Genomic DNA, 12,458 nt, shown 5'->3' on the forward strand with positions numbered 1-12,458 from the left:
AGTATGAATAACTTTATGTTATCACTAAGTGTGACTGTTACATGATGACGAAATCTAATCCCTAGACGCAGAACTGATGTCCACAGACCAATTATTATTCTGCTCAGTTGGTCATGTGAATTATTTAAGTCCCAGATGGTCTGTGCAATTCTCGAGAATAATAATGAACTTTACTCAAGGGAGCCAGAACTATTTTTCTTTAAGTTAATTTACGGAGATGTACAAACATGACAAGTTTGGTTCGTAGCATTTACCGTATTCTTCACAATCCCCATTAGTATGAATAAACTTGTTAACCACATATGTATATGTCACAAATGAGGTAGAAGAGGGATTTGTACCGCATAAACTAGATTTTGAGACTCATTTTTCGAATTCAAATATAATTACTCTTGGTTAAAAGGCTGAAATCAACGGCCTTTTTAATAAATATCAATTGTGATTTAGGTTCCTCAGCAAATCATAAAATTGTATTTACTAACATTTACATTAGGAGAACGAATGTTATCACATAAGCTGTTGTAACCGGATTTTTTTTTTAAATTATATTGACTCAAATAAAACATTGATAAGGTAGGAAACACACTGCATTGTACTTTTAAATAATTTATTTATCATCTTCAGTTACATCTTACAGCTTAGTTACAATATAAATTAAATGTTATGTAATCAAATATATAATTGGTCCTATTTATAGGGTGTCCCACGAAGAGGTTGCTGTTTTTGAATTAATAAACGTATCGAAAACCCGGCAAACTGTATACCCCATTGTTGTAATAAGTACTTATGGAAAATACTCGTGAGTGTCGTTTGGTTCTGATTAATAAGGTAAAATGGCGGGACAAAATATTTTCAGAACAACTTTTTCTACCACAGTTTAAAAAAGTGCATAGGTATACATTAGTTCAGCTGAAGAGTTGCGAATCAAACTAATTAAATTTTTTAATTTACCACTACACTATATGTTTTGATATTTTAATTTTATATACTTAAGCAACATTGTACAAGAATCCAATAACCGATGAAAAATCGTATTTTAAATCAAATTACTTTAACCAAACTTATTTTGCTTGTTTTGTTCTAATTGTTCGGACTCTGGGGTGTTTGTGTAGTTCAAGCTTGTAGCACGCCATACGTTATAACTGTCTGGTGTAATTGAGAAGAAGCAACCTTTTTATGGAATATGGGACACCCCATTTATCATAAAATAAAATAAAAATTGTAATGTCAGTAAAACCTATGACAACAGTTAATTAAATATCCTACCGGTAATGATCCCGCACATTGGTTTTAGGGTTAGCACCATTTAAAAGTTCAAAGGAATACACGACAATATTTGCATTGCATAAAACTATGAAAAAACTGCTCTACCATTAAATAAATATCTTTTCATCACTCCGTGCCGAATTATTATGTAAGTTTTCTCTAGAAAATTTTCTTTTATATAGATATTTATGAAATGTTAATTGAAAAATATGATAGGTAGTTTTAATGTTAATTGGGTTTGTATCTCTTTGTATGTATTTTTTCGTCATGATGAAAAGTATCGTTCAAAACTCGATCCGAAAGTGATTTTCCGGCACTTGCTCCATTATTTCCACCCTCGGCTTCGCCTCGTACGTGAAAATACTTCTCACATACTTGGCTTTACCTCGCATAATGAAACTCGAGCGCGCACCGGAAAATGCCACTTTCGGTCCTAGTAATGAGATAAACTATTCTTAGGTAGCTATTGGAATACATAATCGGAAAGTCGCATATTTACTTCTTAATCAGTAAACCAATAAGAAACAACTTCACTTCAATAACAGATCTTTCAAACATATAACACAGGGTATGACACAAGCGTAGTTACGGTAGTTCTTTTTACATAAGAAGGAACGTTTCCCATCCGCATCGTTGTTCGCCACGAGGAGGATAATATATCCCGTACCCACATCTACATTTTGATCCGAATCTTCTCCTTCAGCCTAAGTAGTATGTCCAGTACAGGACATTGAAGACAGCAAACGCTAAAGGAAAGAACAGTCTGGAATATTCATCGATTCTGCGTGCCATCACCATGTTGTTGTTGGAACAAAGCCCGCTCGCATTCTCAGTCACTACAACTTTCCTCACCTGAAACAGTGCGTTTTATCAATTATCAATTTGTAGCGATCGGGACCACAATATGAGTGAAGGATGAATGAATCATGGTGAGATGATCGGTGTAGCTCAAGATTTCATCAGTCAAGACAATTTAAGTCCAATGATCGGGAGCGCTGGGTCCAGTTTCGAACCAACAACAAAAAGCTACTGAACCGACTACCTTCCACTCAGCCACCATGAGCCATTTTGAGGGATGGCTATTTTGAAATTACAGGCTTTAAACACATTAAAAGCGTATTAACATCTAGCAGAAACAGCAATCTTTTATTTGTTGTTGCTTGAAAAAAAATACACCGGAGATTTGAATGCCCCAATTAAAATATTAAATAAGTTGTATAGTTGAGCCATATGGATTCTATGGTTTACATAATTCAAAATAATTGATCCAAAGATTTTTTTTTAATTGGTAAAGTTATTTCAATGTTTGATTAGTCGGATCAATAAGATAATTGAAATGTAAAGCTATTTTATTTAAGGGGTGTCTGCGGTGTTCACAAACTATAAATAAAGGTTTAATGACGTTCTTGTTGTTTTGTAGTTTGATTCTTACCCGAGAATGAGATGAGATTTCAAAACGCCCACATTGAGTGGAACTGTTTTTTAGTAATCATGATGGAAACTTTTCGCAATTATTCCTTAAATGACCTCCATAATATACAAACATCACCATAAATACCACCAACCACTAAACTTACTATCAGCAAAAATTAAACATGAAAAAAGAATGAATACCAAATAGTTTAAATGACAATAATCTCTGTACATACCACAGTGACTGCTACGGTCTGAGTGTTCGTCTCACTGTCCAGCCCTCTGCCACTAACAGATTCTGGTAGAGTAGTGGTGCGCTTCAGAACCTCAGGAACCAACTTGCGCCACATGTAGTTGACAAAGGTGAACTCCAGGAGCGCACAAAACACGAACGCTTCAACGTACAACAAGTATTAACTCCTGACACCTACATCATCTGTGAAATTTAATTACCTTACAAGCAAAACAAACAAACAATCGGAAACGAATATTTTCAAGTAACCAATTCAATTTTCGTTTAGACTTACTTATACTATATGATAATCGTTAACTTGAATGGATCTTCATTCCCACCCATTTCCCAACTAGTCTGTTCTGAAGATGAGTTGTTCACTTGTGAAAAAGTCTCAAGAATTTTCCAGCTTGTATCCCATAAGTATGATATTTGACTACATATTAAGAATCACCAGTCAGAAATGTGTCTCAATAATTTTGTATTATTATGAACCGTGCCCAAGACTTATTAAAAAAATGCTTGCGAGATGGATGGCAATTCTGCAGGTATTTAAGTGATTCTATTTCTCAATTTATCCTCAATGGAAGATATTTCTTTGTATTTCTTTGCCAACCTAAACCATCTGCTAAAAATATTTAAACTTGATATGCCTCATGAACATGAGTTAAATATCGTATTAAATTGTAGACGTAACGTAATAATACTAGCTACATTTTAATTTAGTATTACTCGTTGTACCTGTGCAAGTTCCCATCCAAACATCAATTGCTTTGACGTAGCTCACTTGTGGCAGACCACTCTGAATTCCTATAAACAAGATTGTATCAGATATATGTTTAAACACTTGCGTGTATAGGGTTCACATCACAACAAACACATGTGTAAAACACCCCTGCCAGTGTAACAAACTACGGGGTCCACCGTGAGGCCACTCAACTTATAGGGGTGCTGACTGTGATGGGCTAGTTGCACTTTGCCCGGAATATTCTTCAAATAAAAAAAGAACGATCTGGATTGGATTGCAGTCTAGATCTTGTGTAAAAGATTTACGGCTATAGACGCGGAGTTAAGCCCTTCGGGCGTAGGCGAACTTGGCCTAGTTCTGATAAGGTGCAACATGTGTTCCCAGGCTAGTGTCCGAAAAGTAAATGAGGTTTGTAGTGGGTAGTCTTTTGGTATTTAACCTGTTGGAGTCCCACACGACAGGCTAGCCATCTGTGTGCGTAAACGCATACCCCCTCCCTCAAAAGAAAAAGAAAAACAACACTCTCGATGTAAAACAAATATATATTACAAAAATTCTTCGAGTAATTAGTTTGTAAATACAGAAAGTCTTACAACACTAAAAATCTAGTATAAAAAGGCAAAATTCTAAATGTAACGATTGGATGCGGGTAAATAGCACCTGAACTCTGTGATGATACAGCCAGCAGTGTAGTGACTCCCAGGGTGGTCCTACCAGGCACAGAGTCGACGTCCATCCAGAAGCTGACCCAGGAGATAACCACGATGAGGATGGTCGGCAGATAACTCTGCACTAGATGGAAGCCAACTGACCGACTCAGGTAAAACTCCGCTACTAGACAACTGTAGTTGCCTAAATTATACGAACATGTCATGTTAGTGCCAGAGTAACACACGCACACACACTGATGCCAAAACGACTTAGTGTATTGTGTCGTCGTGTAAGGAAATTATAGAAAAAAGTAATACAACATTTAGTGTGGAATTTTCACTTACTAGTAATTATATAATTTAGAGAGAGTTGTTTAATTATCCTTCCAACACTGTTCATTTTGTCAGAATGACATAATGTTGTTGAACAATGTGAAAACGGCAGAAGAGGCCTGTTCGTTCCATTAAATTCATACAATTTAATACAGATAGTAGACCTTCAGCTTCATGTTCTGTACGTTAGTAAATGGTGTTTTTTCTATGTTAATATTTTCACATGAAAAAGCTAAATCAGAATACCATCATACAGGGTGAATAAAAAGTCAAGACCCCCCCATCTAATATTTTTCCAAGTAAATATACAGAGATATGCTTTTGGGGGTCGTGCAATCTTAGCAGGAAGTTTCTTTTTATGATTTTGAAATTTTTGAGTGTCCCCCCAAAAGGGGAGATTTGGGGGGTAACTCAAATATTTTAAATGTAAACCCCCTTCAAGTGACACCTCATTTTAAAGTGTTTACAAAAACTTAAAGAATGGTGAAAATTAGAGGTCGCTATCTCTTCTCTGACCAAAATGGTAGCCCGTCAAATGTTGTGGAAAATCAATGGTAAAATTGGTTCGTAATTGTAATATTGGCTACCATTTTGGATAGAGAAGAGATAGTGAACTCTGGTTTTCACCATTCTTTAAGTTTTTGTAAACACTTCAAAATGAGGTGTCACTAAATGGGGGTTAACGTATAAAATCTTTGAGTGTCCCCCCAAAAGGGGGGATTGGGTGGGCAACTAAAAACTTTTTAATGTAAAACCCCATCAAGTGACACCTCATTTTGAAGTGTTTAAAAAAAAACTTAAAGAATGGTGAAAATCAAGAGTTCACTATCTCTTCTCTATCCAAAATGGTAGCCAATATTACAATTACGAACCAATTTTACCATTGATTTTCCACAACCTTTGACGGGCTACCATTTTGGACAGAGAAGAGATAGCGACCTCTAGTTTTCACCATTCCTTAAGTTTTTGTAAACACTTTAAAATGAGGTGTCACTTGAAGGGGGTTTAGATTTAAAATATTTGAGTTACCCCCAAATCCCCTCTTTTTGGGGAAGACTCAAAAATTTCAAAATCATAAAATGAAACTTCCTGCTAAGATTGCCCGACCCCTAAAAGGATATCTCTGTATATTTACTTGGAAAAATATTAGATGGGGGGGGTCTTGACTTTTTATTCACCCTGTATAGTTAAGCACAAAATTTACATACTCTACTAATTCAAATGAAATATGGTTTGATACAAACTAGGTATAAAAACAAATTTTTTTTTATTTTAAAAATTCATATTCGATCATATTGCCTAAATATTTTATTTTGTAAATGTTTTGAGAGACTTGGAATGTAAATAAAAAAAATTTTGCAATTATGAAAAGCCTAAACTTAAGTCTAAAAGCGGAAAAAGTAATTAAAAGTTACCAATCTGGAATGATTCTTGACAGTCCGATGCGATTATCTCCACTATCTCAAACTGAGGCATCTTCAGGCCTTTGCCCATGATTACTGGGTTCATAGTCTTCCATTCAAGTCGCAACTCTTCTATCGTCTTCGAAACTGGAACCAAGGACATTGCTGGATAAGTGAGCTCTTGATGCATGGTGTAAGACGGTGTTGCCACCCACACTTATCCTAAATTAATACTCTGAAGGAATACTATGATATATCTGTCTACTTGGGTTTCCTTCTAGTTTAGTGCGATTCCCGTACATTCTGTAGAATGATCTATTTCGTCTCAAAACTGTTACGTTTTTCAGAACAGAGTAAAGAAGAGTGAGACTCTCTTAAAATTCTCATTGTTTATCCTGAGGTTTCAGTTAAATTTAGAGTGCTTGGTTAAGAATAATTACTTCAATGTAGACAACTTGTAGAAACAAAAACATTCCATTTAAATTTCAATACGTGTTATTCTCAAACAACAATTTCACACAGAGTGACTCTTTGAAAACATTTCAAAATCTAATAAGAAAGAATAAACCAGCTTAGTAAAAACGTATCTAAATATACTAACCGAAGGTGATTTTATACTTACAAGAAGCTACTTCCATTGTACATATTTGGTTGTCCAGTGGAAATTTTGATAGATCCATCATACAGGAGAATGTCAACTTCAACCTGAAAAGCAAATACCATTATTTGGATAATTACATCGAACAATGTATAGTTCGTAAACCGTACATTGCTTCCAGGGAAACTAATTAGTCTAATGACTACACACAGTGGATGGAAGAGGACAGTTTTTCTCGAGAACTGTCAGTTAAATCGTTGACACTAATTAATGGCAATAGCAGCTGAGTAGTGGTGAACTGGCAAAGAGACGGCACTTGGGGCGTTTTTTCCCATAAGAATAACATGGGATCATTTTTTGGCCACCAAAACCCAAAATCCTGATCTTTGTCTAAATATTCCTATATAATTGTCAAACCTTATTTCTTACTTATTCCCCATAAATATATTCGATATTAAGCTAAAAAAGCTATTTCTTATATTTATTGACCCTTACAAGTGTAAATGTAGAGTAGAGGCAATATGCCGGTTTAACATCACTTTAGGCACGTTTTCCCCATAAGAATAACATGGTGAGCTTTTTTTGACCACTTTTTTAAAAATCCAGCTCTCGGTCTATACAAGCCTATATAAATGTTCAATACCATTGTACAACTCCATTACAATTTCAAATCCATATCCATTCGCATGTATATTCACAAAATCATCAACTTGACAGTGCGAGGTTTGTACGCGAACTCGGCTCATGGCGTGTGCGCGCTCCCGACCCATGGTCCTGCTCTCACTTCTTGTCTCTAGTGGTCTAGTCCTAGTTGGGAGACCTCATGTTGAAGTAATTTTTAGTTAAATTGTTTGAAATTTTATAATTTCTAGTAAAAAATTTAGAAAATTTCACAATTTCTGGTAAAAAATTTTGAAAATTTCAAAAAGTCTATAAATAGAGGTGGCATCGGCCCAAGACCTCATTCTCGTGCGTGATGCCGACCTGTCAACACTGCTCCGTGTCGCTCTCCACCAAAAGTAACCTGATTCGCCACTACAAGGTAATTCATCAAATGAAGGTGAAACTGTCAATTTAATCTGTGATAATAACGTGGCTCTAAAATCACATATATTACAAAGTCACAAGACTTGTAATTTATGTAAAATTAATGTTGTTGGACATTTTAGAAGACATGTCAATTCCTGTAACAAATGTCCATACACAATGATTAAATTTGTTGGTGAATCGATAAAAGCTGAACTTGAAAATACTCTTAAGTCTTGTCCTATGCCAATAAAATGGACTTTAGTTAGGAGAATTAAATTTATAAAATATTCAATGGATAAAAATGGAAAATTAGTTAATGAAAAAGAATGTATAGCGGATTTTAGAAGTCTTACTACCTTAACTATTGAGAAGCGAGATTTAAAGCCTCAAATTAAAAATGCACTTTTAAAGATTGATGCATCCATTCACAAATATCAGGCCCAAGGCAGTGGTTGGATATATGACCATACTAAGTATTGGCAGCTGCATGTTTACAAGTATAAGCCCCTAACTCCAAAGTCATATATCCCCACACCAAAAAGTATTCAATCAAAACATGCAGTTTTAAATATAAAAAATTCAGATAATAAATGCTTCCTTTGGTCAATTTTAGCAGCTTTATATCCAAGGAATTGTATCAATGAAAGTGCTAATAGATTATCTAACTATACACCCTATGAAACACAGTTAAATATGACAAATATAAAATATCCCGTAAAAATATCTGATATAGATAAATTTGAAAGACAAAATAATATAAGTGTTAATGTTTTTGGAGTTGAAGACCAGAAATTAATATATCCATTAAGAACAACTAAACTGAATAGTAATACTCATGTAGATTTATTATTATTACAAGAAGGTCGTAAATCACATTATTGTTTAATTCGTGATTTTGATAGGTTAATGTTCCACTCTACAAAACATGGCCATAAGCAGCATTTTTGCAAGTTGTGTTTGCAACATTTTTACACTAGTGATAAATTAGAACGTCATATAACATATTGTAAAAACTTTGATGCCCAACGAGTGGAAATGTCTAAACAAGATACATTAGAATTTAAAAATTATAAATATCAACTTAAAGCCCCATTTGTGATTTATGCAGATTTTGAATGCTTTATAAACTCTAACAGCCATACTCCATCTGGATTTGCATTTGTTGTAGTAAAATATTCTACAATTATTTATGAAGAGTTATATAGTGGTGAAAATGTTATGGATGTGTTTTTCAAAAGATTATTTGAGACTTATGACTTCATTAAACGTCAAATAGCGATATGTATTCCCCTAATAATGACTCCTGAGCAAGAGGTATCTTTCCAAAACTCAATGCATTGTCACATTTGTGAAAAGCCCTTATATTTTGATAGGGTGAGAGATCATTGTCATTCATCTGGTCAATACCGTGGAGCTGCCCACAATGATTGTAATTTAAACTATAAAGTAACAAAGAAAATCCCAGTATTTTTCCATAACTTAAAAAATTATGATGGTCATTTAATAATGCAACACTTGAGAAAGTTTAATCGTAAATTAAATTGCATTGCCAAGGATATGGAAAAGTACATTTCATTCTCAGTTGATGATTTAGTATTTTTAGATTCCTATAACTTTCTGTCCCTTCCATTATACAAATTAGCTTCCAATTTAAATACATTTAGATTCATAGACAATCCACTACTACAACGTAAAGGCGTATTTCCCTATGAATACATGACGGGACCAGATAAGTTTGCAGAGTCTCTACCCCCAATTGAATCATTCTATAGCACTCTAACTAAAGAACATATCTCTTCCAACGAATACGAACATGCTAAAAATGTCTGGACCCATTTTAATATAAATAATTTACAAGAATATCATGATTTATATCTTAAAACAGATGTATTGCTACTGGCTGATGTGTTTGAGACATTTAGAGACCTGTGTTTAAAAGATTATAAACTGGACCCCGTACATATGTATTCACTTCCTGGATTAACATGGGAGGCCTGTCTTAGAATGACTGGTATAAAATTACAACTATTTCAAGATATTGACATGCATTTGTTCATAGAAAGTGCGATTAGAGGAGGAGTCAGTATGATTTCCACACGTTACGCTAAAGCCAATAATAGATATATGGGTGAACACTATGACCCCAATCAAGAGAGTGTCTATTTAATATATTTAGACTGTAACTCACTATACTCTACAGCAATGTGCGAGCCACTGCCTGTGGATGGATTTCGTTGGACTAATGAGATAGACTACAAATATAATCAAAATGATGAGTTTGGATACATTTTAGAAGTTGATTTAAAATATGATAAAAGCTTACATGATTTACATAATGACTATCCATTAGCACCAGAGAAAATGAATGGCAAATTAATACCTAATTTAAATGACAAAACTAAATATATTTTACATTACAAAGCATTACAAAAATATGAGGAATTGGGTTTGATTGTTACAAAATACCACAGAATTTTAAAATTTAGACAGTCTAAATGGCTTGCGCCCTATATTAATTTTAATATTGAAAAACGAAAATGGGCTAAAAATGATTTCGAAAAAGACTTTTACAAATTGTTAAATAATAGTCTCTTTGGTCGAACAATTATGAATCAACGAAAGTTTCGTGACATTTATCTCAAGGATGAGTCACTATTAACAAAATATGTCACTAATCCAAGGTTTGACTGTAGCAAAAAGTTCGATAACAATTTACATGCTATACATTTAAATAAATTAGTTGTAAAGTTTAATAAACCTATATATTTAGGAATGACAATTTTGGATATAAGTAAAGTAATAATGTATGATTTCCACTATAATTATATGTCAAAATTTAAGAACAAAAGATTTCTTATGACAGATACAGATTCTTTAATGTATTCTATAGTTACACAGGACTTTTACAAGGAAATAGAATGGGACTTGCACTTTTTTGATACCTCTGGATATAGTAAAGACCATTTCTTATACTCTGATAAAAATAAAAAAGTCACTGGCAAGTTTAAAGACGAATTAGATGGTCATATTATGTATGAATATTGTGGTTTAAGACCAAAGTTATATTCTTATATTCCTCTAAAATGGTTATATGAAGAAGACAAGCAAGCTTTAGAGGTGAAGAAAGCTAAAGGAGCTGATGGTGCTACAGTTAAACATCTCCTTAGACATCAACATTATTTGAACTGTCTTGCAACTGGGCAAGATTACTATGAGAATGTGACAAGAATTAAATCTACAAATCATCATCTTCAAACCTTGACCATGAACAAGAAAGTACTATCCTTTGACGATGACAAGAGGTTTATTCTTGAAGATGGCATTAATACTCTTGCGCTTGGTCATTATAAAATTGATCAAACATGAATTGTATGTGTAGATATATAATAAATACAAATGTTAAAAAACTCCAGTCTTTTATTTATTTACCCTTACCATCCTCTTGATAGAATTGGTCAAACATAAATCTATATTTGCCATTATTCTTTGACCTTTCTTTGTCTATTACGAAAAAGCCATATTTAGTTTTATCCCAACATTGATGACAGAGATTTTTAAATTGGTCAAATGAAAAGTCATTACCAACATGATTGTGATATACATGTTTTAAATTTAAATCATCTTGTTTGAATAATATTAGGAAATTTACATTATCACGTAAATGTTTGTGTATTTTGCTGTAAGATTGACACAAGTAAAAACAGTTAATATTTTTATGTCGACCCATTGAGAAAAATTGTGTAATATTTGGACTATTTATGTCATCAAATACAACAACTGACTGTGATTTTACATCATTTGGTGTGATTTCACAGTCAGTAAACGTGTGTAATTTCACTTCATCACACAAACTAAATATTTCAATTATTTTTTTATATTTTTCTTGTTCTAAAGATTTAGATATTAAATATAAGTTTGTAAATTTTAATCCTTCCTTTCTTACAATTAAGTTATAAATTACAACCGTCTTCCCACTTCCACTTGGACCACAAATGACACATCGAATATTGGTAGGAAATAGACCCAACTTCTTTGGTATATTTTCCTTAGTATGTACTATTTTAAATTTGTGTTTTTGTTGAATAAAAGACATTTTTTATATAATAAAAATGGTAAAAAATGTTAATAAGAAAACATGTAAAAAGGGCAAAGGTTTATTCCTAAAGCCTTACAGGGGTCGAGGGTTATTGAATACTCTTATAAATAACCTTCCATTCCCACTTCACATACCATCATATCGGTACTGTGGACCTGGAACGAATATACGTGAAAATCTAGCTAAAAATGTACCTCCAAAAAATAAACTAGACTCTTATTGTAAAGAGCATGACATATTCTACATGAATAATCCCGATACCGCTGCTCGGAACAAAGCAGACATGAGATTAGCAGACTTAGCTTGGACTAGAGTAACGGCCAAGGACGCAAATCTTGCTGAAAGAGCAGCTGCTTATGCCGTGACAAATTTGATGAAGGCAAAAGCAAAAATGGGAATGGGATTAAAATTTAATAAAAAAGATGGACAACTACCAGCTGTTAGAGGCCGCAAAAGACGTGCCTCACTTCAGGGGAGTGTACCTAAAAAGCGAGCTAAAAAATCTAACACCAAGAGTAAAAGAGTGCGGAATAGTTAATTTAGATAGCTCATCTGGCACACATTGGACAGCATATCGTAAAAATAAAGATATTGTAATTTATTTTGACCCATTTGGAATCCAACCTCCAAAAGAAGTAATTAAATATTTTGAGGGATATAAAATCTACTATACAACCGATCAAATACAAG

At 33.6% G+C, this 12,458-nt stretch overlaps 1 protein-coding gene across 1 annotated transcript in view; it reads right to left on the minus strand.

The window, feature by feature from the left end:
• Nucleotides 1-634: 634 nt before the first annotated feature.
• LOC128998433 (glycine receptor subunit alpha-2-like) overlaps nucleotides 635-12,458 on the minus strand; it is a 34,051-nt gene continuing 22,227 nt past the window's right edge. Inside the window, exons 5-10 of the mRNA XM_054424557.1 lie at nucleotides 6,668-6,750; nucleotides 6,058-6,192; nucleotides 4,320-4,511; nucleotides 3,653-3,721; nucleotides 2,916-3,073; nucleotides 635-2,118 (exon numbers count right to left, since the gene is read on the minus strand). Of these exons, the coding sequence (XP_054280532.1) occupies nucleotides 1,966-2,118; nucleotides 2,916-3,073; nucleotides 3,653-3,721; nucleotides 4,320-4,511; nucleotides 6,058-6,192; nucleotides 6,668-6,750 (790 nt within the window). The 3' untranslated portion in view covers nucleotides 635-1,965. The remainder of the gene's footprint in view (nucleotides 2,119-2,915; nucleotides 3,074-3,652; nucleotides 3,722-4,319; nucleotides 4,512-6,057; nucleotides 6,193-6,667; nucleotides 6,751-12,458) is intronic.

The sequence above is a fragment of the Macrosteles quadrilineatus genome, unplaced genomic scaffold (genome assembly GCF_028750875.1).
Source record: "Macrosteles quadrilineatus isolate MER2022 unplaced genomic scaffold, UCM_ALF_1.0 Scaffold_7__1_contigs__length_78375512, whole genome shotgun sequence".
In the NCBI taxonomy this organism is placed as follows: domain Eukaryota; kingdom Metazoa; phylum Arthropoda; class Insecta; order Hemiptera; family Cicadellidae; genus Macrosteles; species Macrosteles quadrilineatus.